The sequence below is a fragment of the Entelurus aequoreus genome, linkage group LG28, assembly GCF_033978785.1.
Source record: "Entelurus aequoreus isolate RoL-2023_Sb linkage group LG28, RoL_Eaeq_v1.1, whole genome shotgun sequence".
Classification (NCBI taxonomy): Eukaryota; Metazoa; Chordata; class Actinopteri; order Syngnathiformes; family Syngnathidae; genus Entelurus; species Entelurus aequoreus.
In genome coordinates this window covers 32,571,335-32,586,264 of record NC_084758.1, presented here as the reverse complement: position 1 = coordinate 32,586,264, position 14,930 = coordinate 32,571,335, and the positions used below count along the sequence as shown (strand labels likewise).

The 14,930-nt window shown below is 38.8% G+C and overlaps 1 protein-coding gene across 1 annotated transcript in view; it reads right to left on the bottom strand.

The window, feature by feature from the left end:
* LOC133645136 (glycine receptor subunit beta-like) overlaps positions 1-14,930 on the bottom strand; it is a 103,000-nt gene that overhangs the window by 40,352 nt on the left and 47,718 nt on the right. The window contains exons 5-7 of the mRNA XM_062039970.1: positions 4,067-4,293; positions 1,843-1,925; positions 1,624-1,764 (exon numbers count right to left, since the gene is read on the bottom strand). Of these exons, the coding sequence (XP_061895954.1) occupies positions 1,624-1,764; positions 1,843-1,925; positions 4,067-4,293 (451 nt within the window). The remainder of the gene's footprint in view (positions 1-1,623; positions 1,765-1,842; positions 1,926-4,066; positions 4,294-14,930) is intronic.

The window sequence follows — 14,930 nt, the reverse complement described above, 5'->3', positions numbered from 1 at the left end:
CAGTATTTTATTGAAAAAAAACAGCATACTGGCACCATACTTATTTTGATTATTGTTTCTCAGCTGTTTGTACATGTTGCAGTTTATAAATAAAGGTTTATAAAAAAAAAAAAAAAAAAAAATTGCCTCTGCGCATGCGTGTTGCATAGATCCAACGAATCGATGACTAAATTAATCACCAACTATTTTTGTAATCGATATTAATCAAGTCCGAGTCCATGGTTCTCGCCCGGAAAAGGGTGGAGTGCCATCTCCGGGTTGGGGAGGAGATCTTGCCCCAAGTGGAGGAGTTCAAGTACCTCGGAGTCTTGTTCACGAGTGAGGGAAGAGTGGATCGTGAGATCGACAGGTGGATCGGTGCGGCGTCTTCAGTAATGCAGACGCTGTATCGGTCTGTTGTGGTGAAGAAGGAGCTGAGCCGCAAGGCAAAGCTCTCAATCTACCGGTCGATCTACGTTCCCATCCTCACCTATGGTCATGAGCTTTGGGTTATGACCGAAAGGACAAGATCACGGGTACAAGCGGCCGAAATGAGTTTCCTCCGCCGGGTGGCGGGTCTCTCCCTTAGAGATAGGGTGAGAAGCTCTGTCATCCGGGAGGAGCTCAAAGTAAAGCCGCTGCTCCTCCACATCGAGAGGAGCCAGATGAGGTGGTTCGGGCATCTGGTCAGGATGCCACCCGAACGCCTCCCTAGGGAGGTGTTTAGGGCACGTCCGACCGGTAAGAGGCCACGGGGAAGACCCAGGACACGTTGGGAAGACTATGTCTCCCGGTTGGCCTGGGAACGCCTCGGGATCCCCCGGGAAGAGCTGGACGAAGTGGCTGGGGAGAGGGAAGTCTGGGCTTCCCTGCTTAGGCTGCTGCCCCGCGACCCGACCTTGGATAAGCGGAGGAAGATGGATGGATGGATGGATGGATGGATATTAATTAATTTAATTGATTACCGTAATTTCCGGACTATAAGCCGCACCTGACTATAAGCCGCACCAGCTAAATTTAGGGGAAAATACAGATTGCTCCATATATAAGCCGCACCCGACTATAAGCCGCAGGGTTTTGATGTGTAATTAGCGTAGTATATAGGGGTTCCTGCTACCACGGAGGGGATTGTCGGGACAGAGATGACTGTTTGGGAACGCAAAGCGTCCCATTCATTAACAATAAATCTTTCAATCATTCAATCAAAGTTTCACATCTTTGACGTGGCGAACAGCATTCGTGCAGAGTACAAATAATACAACGGTGCAAAGTAATACAAAGTGCTCGCCTGTACGTTATCAAAATAACCAGCCTACCGGTATATGAAAAGTCAGTCTTTAATCATTGTGTCATCGTCTTCCTCCTGCGTACTAAAACCACCGAAATCCTCTTCGTCGGTGTCGGAGAAGAACAGGCCGTAAATAAGCCGCACCCTTGTATAAGCCGCAGGGACCAGAACGAGGGGAAAAAGTAGCGGCTTATAGTCCGGAAATTACAGTAGTTGTTGCAGCCCTAATATTAACGCAGTATGAAGAAGAATGTTTTAATGTAGACACATAGAATCATCCCAGATATATATCGTGTATCGTGACATGGACTAAAAATATGGAGATATTAATAAAAGGCCATATTGCCCAGCCCTACCTGTTCCAGAGTAGAATTTGGTGCAGTTGCCGTAGTCGATGTCTTCTTGTCTGATGTCGAACTGGGGTAGAGCGATGGCGTCCATCTGTACGGGGTCTCCTGTTTGCCACATGAACTGCAGGTCGTCCGTGGTGTAGCCGACTACAGGACACAGCATTGTGTTACAAATACAGACACTGATGCATCCGGATGCAACTTTGAATTTTTACACAGACTCACAGCTTTCAAGTTGCATTTTGCACCTCTGGGTGTCCATGGGGAACAATGTCAGGTCCAGAGGACAAGACAGGGTGACGGACAACCTGGGAGGGGAAGACATCAGCGGTATATTAAAAGGGCTGATTTTATTATCGTCTCATTTCCGCCTGCACAGGGACTCATTTGGGAAAGAATAATAGGGAGCATATTCTACATCTGCAGCAGAGAAACACAACTAGGAGATTACACTCACACATCATCACAATGTCTTTCTACATACTTCTGGGAAATGATCTCACTACCTTGTTGCTGGTACTTTTAGATGTTGCTGGTACTTTTAGCGCTGCAGTGCAGTACAGTACACTCACTGGACACTTCATTAGGTACGCCTGCAGAGTTCCAGCAAAAACTTTTTGGATGGATACTTTTCTGGTCCAAAAAAGGGGATCCCCAATATGGAGCTCCAAACTACGACGCCGAAATTGAGTCTCATGCTTCACCGACTGGCCGATAATAATATAACCAATAATGAAGTGTCACTCAAAGGCAGAATCTTTGAAATACAACACCTGTCTTAGTACATTTTGTGTTTTTTTTTTGTTTTGTTTTTTTCCCTTTGGGTGCTGGAGCCCATCTCAGCTGTGTTCATATTTCATATCTCAGTAATCCACTTTTTTAATTACTATGCTGAGGAACAGTGTATGAAAACTATTAATATCATTAAAACAGAAGTTAAAAAACTTTAAATCATTTCAACTCTGACATGGAATTGAACCCACGACTTTCTCCTTTGTTGCTTTAGTCGTAGTGACGCGCGCCATAAGAGCCACTGGAAGTTGAAGGGAAAAAAATCTGTCTTCATTTACAAACCCCAAAAGCAGTGAAGTTGTCACGTTGTGTAAATGGTAAATAAAAAGAGAATACAACAAATCCTTTTCAACTTATATTCAATTGAATAGACTGCAAAGACAAGATATTTCATGTTCACACTGAGAATCTTAATTTTTTTTGCAAATAATCATTAACTTAGAATTTAATGGCAGTAACACATTGCAAAAAAGTTGTCAGAGGGGCATTTTTACCACTGTGCTACATGGCCTTTCCTTTTAACAACAGTCAGTAAACGTTTGGGAACTGAGGAGACACATTTTTGAAGTGGAACTATTTCCCATTCTTGCTTGATGTACAGCCTAAGTTGTTCAACAGTCCGGGGTCTCTGTTGAGGTATTTTAGGATTCACACATTTTCAATGGGAGACAGGTCTGGACTACAGGCAGGCTAGTCTAGTACCTGCACTCTTTTACTTCGAAGCCACGCTGCAGAATGTGGCTTGGCATTGTTTTGCTGAAATAAGCAGGGGCGTCAATGAAAAAGAAGTTGCTTGGATGGCATAATGTTGCTCCAAAATCTGTATGTAAAGCTAACAAATACAGTAAAACACGTCGCCTGGCAACAGACACTGCCTTTTAAAAATTGCACACACAGGCACGCACACGCTGCATATTTTTTTTTAAAGTAACACATTAATTACTTTCCTTTGTAATTAATTACATGCTTTAAAAAGTAATTAAATTAGTAATTAAATAAGTTTTTTGGTTAAATAATGAGTATCTTCTTTAAAAATTGCACACACAGGCACGCACACGCTGCATATTTTTTTTAAAGTAACACATTAATTACTTTCCTTTGTAATTAATTACATGCTTTAAAAAGTAATTAAATTAGTAATTAAATACGTTTTTTGGTTAAATAATGAGTATCTTCAATCAATTACTTTTTTAAAGTCATTTGAGAACACTGGTCGTAACAGTAATGTGGTGTTGAGTTTAAAATACATATATATTGCATACCGCGATACAACCTAAAAATACCGGAATATCAGTTTTGGTCCATATTGCCTAGCCCTGATGCTTAGTGCTTGCTGTTGAAGGGAAAAGCAAATGTTGTGAGCAAAATATGTAAATATTACATTATATTATGAATGTGCCTGTTACTACATTACAGCATGTATATAAAACAATGATGTAGGCTTTTGGATGTTTTTTTTATAGGTGGATTAGAGCGCCTCCTATTGGCTCCATTGATAGATGACTTTTGTTAGCTTTATTTTATGGGTTAGAATGCATTAAACAAATAAAAACATATATATGCTTGTCTCATGAAAGGATTGTTCCAAAAAAAAAAGTGCAGCTCCCCTTTAAGCATGTTAACACTTTATTACCTTGTGTCATTGAAATGTGCGCACCTCATACTGATGAGCACGTCGCCGTTCCGGAAGATGAAGAGGAGGATGTTCTCCTGCGTGACGTCGTGGAAATTTGCGCTCTTTTCGTTGGCGAAGAACAGGTCGGGTTTCCAGAGGCAGCCGAACATCGACGGGTCGACGGTGAGCGAGTCGGCCTTGAAGTCCGTCGGCAGCTTGAGCCTTGGGTCGTTCCAGCGCTGTCGCAGGAAGATGTTGATTCTGTAGTCCTGTGAAGGTCCAAGGCAGCACAAGGTTACTGTCCTCCATCACCCTAAGGCGATTCATTCACACTGCAGGGTCAGAATTTTTTGTCAAATCCAATCTTTTTATGTGCCCGTTCACATTACAGAAGAAAATGTGATTACTAATGTGAATGCAAACTGACCCACATGATGTCATGACGTTGCAAGTGTTGACGGAAATAAATGGCTTCAACTCTCGTCGGTCTCAGTCCTGGAATATTTGTGTCAATTTCAAGGATTTTGTGCAATTAAAGTCTACATTTTGGGAACCGAAGTATTGCGCATAAAAGATTAATAAGAGGACAAGTATTTTGGCTCTGGCAGTTACACGGGATCATTTGCTTCCATGTCTGCTTGAAGAGCGTGTCATGTGAGTTCCTAAAAGGTATGGTGTCAGAGGTATTGCTCATGATTGGTTGAAAAGTGATCTTGGTGGCAGAGAACAGTATGTGCATATGAATAATGTAGATTTAGATAAAAAGATTATAACACATGGAGTACCCCAAGGTTCTGTACTGGGACCAAAATTGTTTTTTTTGTATATTAATGATATCTGTAAAGTCTTTAAAAAACTCAACTATATTATTTTTGCTGATGATACAAACCCCGTTTCCATATGAGTTGGGAAATTGTGTTAGATGTAAATATAAACGGAATACAATGATTTGCAAATAATTTTTAACCCATATTCAGTTGAATATGCTACAAAGACAACATATTTGATGTTCAAACTGATAAACTTTTTTTTTTTGCAAATAATCATTAACTTTAGAATTTGATGCCAGCAACACGTGACAAAGAAGTTGGGAAAGGTGGCAATACATACTGATAAAGTTGAAGAATGCTCATCAAACACTTATTTGGAACATCCCACAGGTGAACAGGCAAATTGGGAACAGGTGGGTGCCATGATTGGGTATAAAAGTAGATTCCATGAAATGCTCAGTCATTCACAATCAAGGATGGGGCGAGGGTCACCACTTTGTCAACAAATACGTGAGCAAATTGTTGAACAGTTTAAGAAAAACCTTTCTCAACCAGCTATTGCAAGGAATTTAGGGATTTCACCATCTACGCTCCGTAATATCATCAAAGGGTTCAGAGAATCTGGAGAAATCACTGCAAGTAAGCAGCTAAGCCCGTGAACTTCGATCCCTCAGGCTGTACTGCATCAACATTACCATGGACGCCCCTGCTTATTTCAGCAAGACAATGCCAAACCACGTGTTACATCAACGTGGCTTCATAGTAAAAGAGTGCGGGTACTAGACTGGCCTGCCTGTAGTCCAGACCTGTCTCCCATTGAAAATGTGTGGCGCATTATGAAGCCTAAAATAGCAGAAGGGAGACCCCCGGACTGTTGAACAACTTAAGCTGTACATCAAGCAAGAATGGGAAAGAATTCCACTTCAAAAATGTGTCTCCTCAGTTCCCAAACGTTTACTGAGTGTTGTTAAAAGGAAAGGCCATGTAACACAGTGGTGAACATGCCCTTTCCCAACTACTTTGGCACGTGTTGCAGCCATAAAATTCTAAGTTAATTATTATTTGCAAAAAAAAAAAAAAGTTTGAGTGTGAACATCAAATATGTTGTCTTTGTAGTGCCTTCAATTGAATATGGATTGAAAAGGACTTGCAAATCATTGTATTCCGTTTATATTTACATCTAACACAATTTCCCAACTCATATGGAAACAGGGTTTGTACAAGCCTGGACTGTTCTGGGCAAGACCTTGGCCAGCTCCTAGAGACCGTAGAGAGTGAACTTCACATACTAAAGCAATGGTTTGATGCCAATAAACTATCAGTCAACCTAAATAAAACAAAATATATCATTTTTGGAAATAAGAAAAATAACATACCGTGTCACATAAGAATTGATGATATGGAGATAAAAAGGGTGTTTTAAACAACATTTTGGGGAATTTATATAGATGATGAATGACATTGGAAACTGTAAATAAATATACTCAAGAAAAAGTTGGCAACAATTATTGCGATGTTACATAAAATTAAAAACTGTAAATCAAAAGGCTCTTAACATGTTATATAATTCTTTCGTACTCCCGTATCTTAACTATTGTGTTGAAATCTGGGGTACTCAGTGAACTAGTGGTTAGAGTGTCCGCCCTGAGATGGGTAGGTTGCGAGTTCAAACCCCAGCCGAGTCATACCAAAACTATAAAAATGGGACCTATTACCTCCCTGCTTGGCATTCAGCATCAAGGGTTGGAATTGGGGGTTAAATCACCAAAAATGATTCCCGGGCACGGCACCGCTGCTGCCCACTGCTCCCCTCACTTCCCAGGGGGTGATCAAGGGGATGGGTCAAATGCAGAGGACACATTTCACCACACCTAGTGTGTGTGTGACAATCATTGGTACTTTACCTTTAACTTAACAATTACAAATCAAACAACTCCATGTTCTTACTTCAAAAGAAAGCGATTACAATTGTAAATTATGCGGATTATCACGACCATACCAATGCTCTGTTTATTCAATTAAAAACATTAAAACTGCACAATCTTGTTGACCTCAACACTGCTCTTGTGACGTACAAAGCTCATAACCACATGCTGCCTGGGTGTCTGCAGGAGAGGTTCAAACCCAGGGAGAGTCCCTATGACCTCAGAGGTTCAGCTGTCTTTCAGAAAGCAAACATAAGAAGGAGCTTAAAAAGTAGATGTGTTTCTGTCAGGGGGTTCATCTGTGGAACAGCTTGGATCATTCCTTCAAATGTTCCAGTTTAAAAAACACTTTAAGACCAATGTCTTGGAAAAATATATCACTCTTGAATCAACACAGCAATTAATACCATGATCAATGTTAATTACTAACTAAATGTGGGATATAAATAATAATGGAAGTATAATTGTTTGTATATAGTATATAATTGGTACAAAGGTTAAACCAACACGTGTACAAGGATATTTCACATGTCGTTACTGTGTATATAATTGAACTGTGTTTATGTTGTGTACAAGGTGTTTTTATAATATGTTGTGCAAAGGAAATTTCCTATTTTTAGGAAGCTCATCTTGTATGTGACTTTGTTTATAGGGTTAGGTGCAATAAGTGTTCAACCTCAGCCTAAACCCTTTCTCTCAGCAACATTTTCAATTCATGAATGTACAACTGTTTGTTTATGTAAAACTGTTTGTTTATTTTGTTGACCACTGACCGAAGAAATAATAAAACTAACTAAAACATATTATTTTCACCTGTGGTCGAATGAATGCGTTTAAATGGAGGACGCGTCGCATATACAGTGGAACCTCAGATCACAAATGCCTTTATTTGCTTTCTTTTCGGTCTACAAACGTTTAGATGGAGGAGCCAAATATGCCTCGGTGTGTTTGTATGTATTTATTCATTTGGTGTGCTGACATTTTGATGACATCCCTTCCTATAAAACAACATTTTTAAAAGGCGGGTTCCCTACTTTACATCCTGTTTACCGTATCTTCCAATGGTCTATTTTCGATCTTTTTTCATATATAAGGCGCACCAGATTATAAGACGCATTAAAGGAGTCATATTATTATTATTTTTTTCTAAATGTAAAATACTTCCTTGTAGTCTACATAACATGGAATGGTGGTTCTTTGGTCAAAATGTTGCATAGATGATGTTTTACAGATCATCTTCAAGCCGATTTCTAACAGTCTCTTCAGGATGCGCTGTTTTGTGGGCGGTCTTATTTACGTGGCTCACCTTCGGCAGCGTCTTCTCCCCGTCATCTTTGTTGTAGCGGTGTAGCGTGCAAGGACGGGAGTGGAAGAAGTGTCAAAAGACGGCGCTAACTGTTTTAATGACATTCAGACTTTACTTCAATCAATAACGGAGCAGCATCTCCTCATCCGGAAACAACAACAACCCGTGAAAAACTCTAATAACTAAAGTTCCTTGGGTGAATAATGAAAAACTCACTACACCGGTATGTTTTAGCGTTTTCTTGGCAAGTTTACTGACAGATATAAGTAAGAACTTTACACTACTTTATATTAGAAATGGCAACAGTGGAGGATGAATGTAACATAACAAGAAGATAGAGAAAAACAAGAAGCTTATCGACTTTGGTGTTGGCATGGACTACAAAGGCGGACACGCGCAATTTTTCAGGATTCATGCAGATCCCAAATACAGATCAGCAGGTACCAGAAGGTTAGAAAAGTTTATTTTGCATAACATTGCAAAACAAAACACACACCATGATAATACTCGTATGTTGAAGCACATCAAGCGGTTTGGCTTCATAGCTTACCAAAGTCGTACTAAAACATTTTGATAGATTTTTGAGTGCCGTGTGTAATGTTCTATATTTTTAATGGAACATATAAAATGTTGGTGTTGTTTACTTTGGTCATGTGGCCATCATGGTGCAGTCTACACATATCTCTTATGTTTGACTGCCATCTACTGGTCACACTTATCATTAGACTATGTAGCAAATAAAAGTGCTTCGAGGTCGGTAAGCAAAACCAGAATTATTCCGTACATTAGGTGCACAGGGTTATAAGGCGCACTGTCGAGTTTTGAGAAAAAAAAAAAAAAAATTAGGTGCACCTTATAAGTCCGGAAAATACGCTACATTTTGCTTGGAGTAGACGGTGGCACAAAAAGTACATGGATTGGCTCCCAAATATGGAAGAAACAAGTCCACAATTGCAACCATTATCGTTTATATGCTTGCTGATTCTGCCGAAGGAGTTAAATATCTTTGCAAGGACGGAGAGAAAGTTCAAGACAAGGTGGAAAAGATGTTGCTAGTGTAACTAAACGAGAAGCAGCCAGTCGGCAATAGCATTTACGAGGCTATCATTTGAGAGAAGGCTCGCCATTCATATGGTGACTTTGTGTCCAAAAGTGACCATGCTGAAACCCAGCACGGAAGAAGTATTAAGGCGAGTAGCGGGTGTTTGGAAACGTTTAAAAAGAAGATCCGTCACTGACAGCCAAAGCTGCTTCTTCAACTTGGATTTTATCCGCCAAGGGGACTTTCTACCTATCTGTGATAACACCGGACTTTTCTGGAAGAAGATGCTAGAGGGGACACAAGCCGATGGAGGACCGCATCACACTGCTAGTTTGTGGCTGGAAGGTGATGCTATGCTTGTTTACAACAAATACCACAAATATACACACGATGCAATGATTTACCTCTTTTGTTTCTTATTGTAGCAACATGTTTGGTAACATTTTGAAGTGCACCAAAGGGACGTTTGTGTGCGAGTGGACGCATTGACATTTAAGCTGGCTGTTGCGATGTTTTGTTCAAAAAAAAGAGATTGTTGAGCCATTCCCCGCTTGTTATCATATTTTTATACCAGGCATGTGATTTGACCACAATGAAAAAGACTGAAAAAACTTCCGGGGGTCTGGGGGACGAAGGCTAAACATGCTAAAATTAACTAAGACAGCACCATTTGAAGAAAATATTTTAGTGTTTAAAGACATGAAAACATCATTAATAGAACATACATAACCCAATTATCCTAATGACTCACTGTATATGGTTCAGTCCCAACAGTATTTAGTCACTAATATTTACATCTTGTGTTCATTTCACATCCACAGGTGTCACATTGATCAGTGTTATTATCTACAGTTTATTTACAGTTTTACCACATTACTTCAGTTCATGTAATGTAAACATTTCATTATTTTCGCCAAAATGGGATATACATTTATGAAAATAATTAAACATGTTCAGTATTGTTTACTCATATTTGAAAATAGGAAATAATAATAATGTGATGACACTAGACATATTGCATGAAACAAGTGTGAAAATATTTACCTTCAAGATTGTTACACCACTGACAATAGTTTCAACAGACTACATAAGAACTTAATATTACAAAAGAGTATTATATGCACATTTATTTCAAATAAATTGTTAACTGGAATCAATAATGCGACTCTTTGAATTTCTGTAATTTCATAATATATTTTCTCGTGGCTTTTTATTTTTAGAAAAACCCATTTATATTTTGCTAAGCAATAATTGGTTAATATTTAAAACAAACATGCGTATTTCGCAAGCAAATATTTTTTTAGCTTACCTCATTATTAACAACCCTGTCTGCAACTGAAGTGGGTGGATCTGTCCTCTCCATGTCTACGGCAGTTGTCGATGTAAACAAAAGATGAAGTCCGTAAGGTTTGCTCACTTTCGGTTGACATTCAAAAGTACCAGCTAGTGAAACGTTTGTTTTCCTTGCTTCAAGTTGTTTCATATGTTTTTGGCGTTTCGCATGTACTTCCAAAGCCTTGAAACCTCGTGATCCATAGTCAATATTATCATGACACCACGTGCACAAAACCTTTCCGGGACGATCGATTTTCCGAATAAAATCACCGAATAAAGTCGTAACTATCTTCTTCCCAACAGTAGCAGTGATTTCCCTTTCCATCCAGTCCCATCAAAACTTATTTTTGACATGTTTATCAATTTCTTTTACTCGTAAAGCGTCCTTTCTCTCGAGAACCGACATTGTTTACATATGGAAAATGGCCATAGTAACCATTATGAATGATGACGTTATTAACGTCATCATTCATAACAGATGTCCTGATTGGTCACAAGGAACATATCGACCAATCAACTACGCCGTAATATAAACTACGTCTCGAATCTTGATTTAGGGTCGGAAAAAAAACGGAAAAACGGGAGATCTTTTTTTTTTTTTTCCCGAGATTAAAAAAGACGGAATTCCGACTTTAGACGGAAAAATCACATGCCTGTTATACATATACAGTATATACACATTCTAGTGTTTTCAAAGTGTGCATTTTTTAAATATAAATAGGGACGTTTTTCGAGGCTAGAACCAATTATTCATGTGTACATTGTTTCTTATAGGGAAATCTGTTTCACTATACCAGGGGTCGGCAACCCAAAACGTTGAAAGACCAAAAATACAAAAAACTAATCTGTCTGGAGCAGCAAAAAATTAAAAGTCGCATACAGTATACGTCTCATAATGAAGTCAACACATGATGTAAGTGTCTATATTAGCTATAATAGCCTACTATCAACATGACTATGTGTCTTCGTTGACAGAAATGTTGAAATGTAATATTTATTCTACACATTTTTACAACATTAGAAACCATTAGTAAATCAGAGGCTACTCAGAAGGTGAGATAACTCCTGGAAGTTACTGGTTTTTAATGGCCAAAGGTATAGATGTGTTTGTCCAAGTTAAGGCTGTCTTCTTTTAATAGATTTATAACAATCTTTGGCAAGTTAGGTAATCTTTGCTGTGGTCTGGAACAACATGGCACACAAACAACTATAAGAAATGCAGCCTATATTATGTACAGATAATGTGTCATGAGACATGCAAAACTAAATTATATGCAAAGAGGATGAAAATAAAGGATATTAAATGAGCTCAAATATACCTACACATGAGGCATAAAGATGCAATATGTACATACAGCTAGCCTAAATGGCATCCTAGCATTGATTAGCTTGCAGTCATGCACTGACCAAATATGCCTGATTAGCACTCCAACAAGTCAATAACATCAACAAAGTGCACATTCGTTCATTCACGCACAGTATAACACTTTTGGTGGACAAAATGAGACAAAGAAAGAAACATGTAAACAAACTGTTGCGTCACAGTCCACACTATGGTGGGTTCAAGAACTGCCGAAATTAGTAGGACAAAACGATGTTCACCATTTACTCTCATCAGTGAAGCATACACACAAACATATTAAACAGTGGTAGTTTGTTTTCAAACAAAAAACATATTTTTTTCTATTTAAATCCTTTTTTAAAAATGCTCCAGGGAGCCACTAGGGTGGCACTAAAGACATGCGGCTCGAGAGCTGCGGTTTGCTGACCGCGCACTATACGAACGTTTCAGTCGGGAAACCATGTTCAACAACCAATATCCAATATCCGATTTATTTCCACATACGAAAGAGGCCTGGAATTGCACTGACATGAAACAATCCGATACGGGTCGCATAAGGGCAAAACAAAAATCAGACTTGACCTGCAGTGTGAACGACGCTTAAGGTACAGATTGTACTAGTGTTGTAACGATACCAATATTTGGGTACCGGTACTAAAATTATTTAGATACTTTTCTAAAAAAAGAGGACCACAAAAAAATGGCATTATTGTCTTTATTTGAACAACAAATCTTAGGGTACATTAAACATATGTTTATTATTGCAAGTTGTTCCTTAAATAAAATAGTGAACATACTAGACAACTTGTCTTATTAGTAAGTGAGCAAACAAACAAAGACTCCTAATTAGTCTGCTGACATATGCAGTAACATATTGTGTCATTTATACACCTATTATTTTGTACACATTATTAAGGACAAGTAGTAGAAAATGAATTCTTAATCTACTTGTACATTTAATGTTAATATCTGCTTATTTTCTCTTTTAACATGTTCTATCTACACTTCTGTTAAAATGTAGTAATCACTTATTCTTCTCTTCTTTGATACTTTACATTAGTTTTGGATGATACCACACATTTGGGTATCAATCCGATACCAAGTAGTTACAGGATCATACATTGGTCATATTCAAAGTCCTCATGTGTGCAGGGACATATTTCCTGACTTTATAAACATAATATACATTTTTTTTAAACGAAAGAAGATGTGATGCCAAAAAATATTGCTGTAATCATATTAGTATCAACTAGATACGTGCCTGTACTTGGTATCATTACAGTGGATGTCAGGTGTCGATCCACCAATGGCGTCTGTTTACATTGTGACGCCGGTGACCTACAGTGCGTAGTGAATAATGCTGAAACGACGCGTCGACATAGTCGACGTCATCGGTTACGTAAATACGCCGACGCCGTTTTTGTGCATCAACGCGTCGCATATTTACGTCACGCTACCGTCATGGCGAAGCGCAAAGCAGACGATCAAAGCAGACGATGCGAGCGGTGCGAGCGAGGGGGAAAAATCACGCCAAAAGTCGTCAAAAGTGTGAAAGTATTTCAATAAACGGCCTAATAATGTTGTTGTATGCACACTGTGTCGAGCGTAAATTGCCTATCATAGCAGCACAACGGCTATGAACGAACATTTGAAAAGAAAACCATCAACTAGTCAATCGTCCGCGTGAGCATACGTTGTCATCATTACACAAAAACATGAATGTGTCATTTGTATCTGCTAGGGGTGTAACGGTACGTGTTTTGTATTGAACCGTTTCGGTACGGGGCTTTCGGTTCGGTACGGGGGTGTACCGAACGAGTTTCTAAGCTAAAGCTAACTTTAGCTGCTAAAGTCTTAACAAGCTGCTTTGCTCATTCTGCCTCTGTCTCAGCACGCAGCATTGTCCCACCCACACAACCATCTGATTGGTACACACGAAGCATTATCAGCCAATCAGCAGTGCGTATTCAGAGCGTTACCAGCCAATCAGCAGTGCGTATTCAGAGCGCATGTAGTCAGCGCTTCAGCGTGGAGCAGATAGGTGTTTAGCAGGTGAGCATCAGGCAGCGGACTCTCCCCAAATGATAATAAACACCTCCCAGTCAACTACTAGTAACATCACTATGAGCCCGTTGACCTTCTAGAAACTTCAACTGCAGCTCAGCTCACTCGCAGTCCTGGCTTGAGGTGAAGGCTAATTACCTCTCAGTTCCAGCCACATCGACCCCTTCTGAGCGCCTATTTTCAGCTGCTGGGAATATTGTAAACAAGAAAAGAAGCAGAGCATGTAGACATGCTAACCTTTCTTCATTACAACTGTTAGTCACTCACTGGAATGAGTAGAATTGGTTATTGTGTACTGTGTTGGACTGGATGTTTATTTTGCACATTTTAAAAGCAATACTTAATGTTTACAGTGCTCCAGAATATTTAGTTTTGCACTTTTTTGTATTGGATGTTTATCTTTATTTTTGCACATTTTAGCAAATAAGCAATACTTTCACTTTTGTTGAAATGTTTACACTGTTGTTACAGAATATTTCGTTTTACACTTTTTTGTATTGGATGTTTATCTTTATTTTTGCACATTTTAAAGCAAAATAAGCAATACTTTTACTTTTGAAATGCTTATGCTATTGCAGAATATTAAGATTTGCACTGGATGTTGACTTTTATATTTGCACATTAAAAAGCAAATAAGCTACTTTTAATTTTGTTAAAGGTTAAAAGTTTTAAATGTTTACATTGTTACAGAATATTTAGTCATGTTGTTGTCAATGTTGACTGAGTGGCCATACTTCTTTTTTTTTGTAAATAAAAGCCATGCCTTTTGAAAAAACTGGCCTACATTTATTTTTTCATCTTCATTTTGAATAAAAAAATAATCGGTAAAAGGAAAAATAATCTATAGATTAATCGAAAAAATAATCTATAGATTAACCGATTAATCGAAAAATAATCTATAGATTAATCGATAGAAAAATAATCGTTAGCTGCAGCCTTAGTAGTGAAGCACGTTTAGCTATTCCTCGTCCTGCAGTGATAATGCTACGTGTAAGAAACATACTTTATTTGTCGCCATGGAGACCAGGATTAGTGATTTAGAAGTAGCTACAACACTGCAGAGGGCGGATGAACTTTAGCCGCTAGTTAGCTAGCCATGTCTTAAAGCACCTCTTCCTGAGG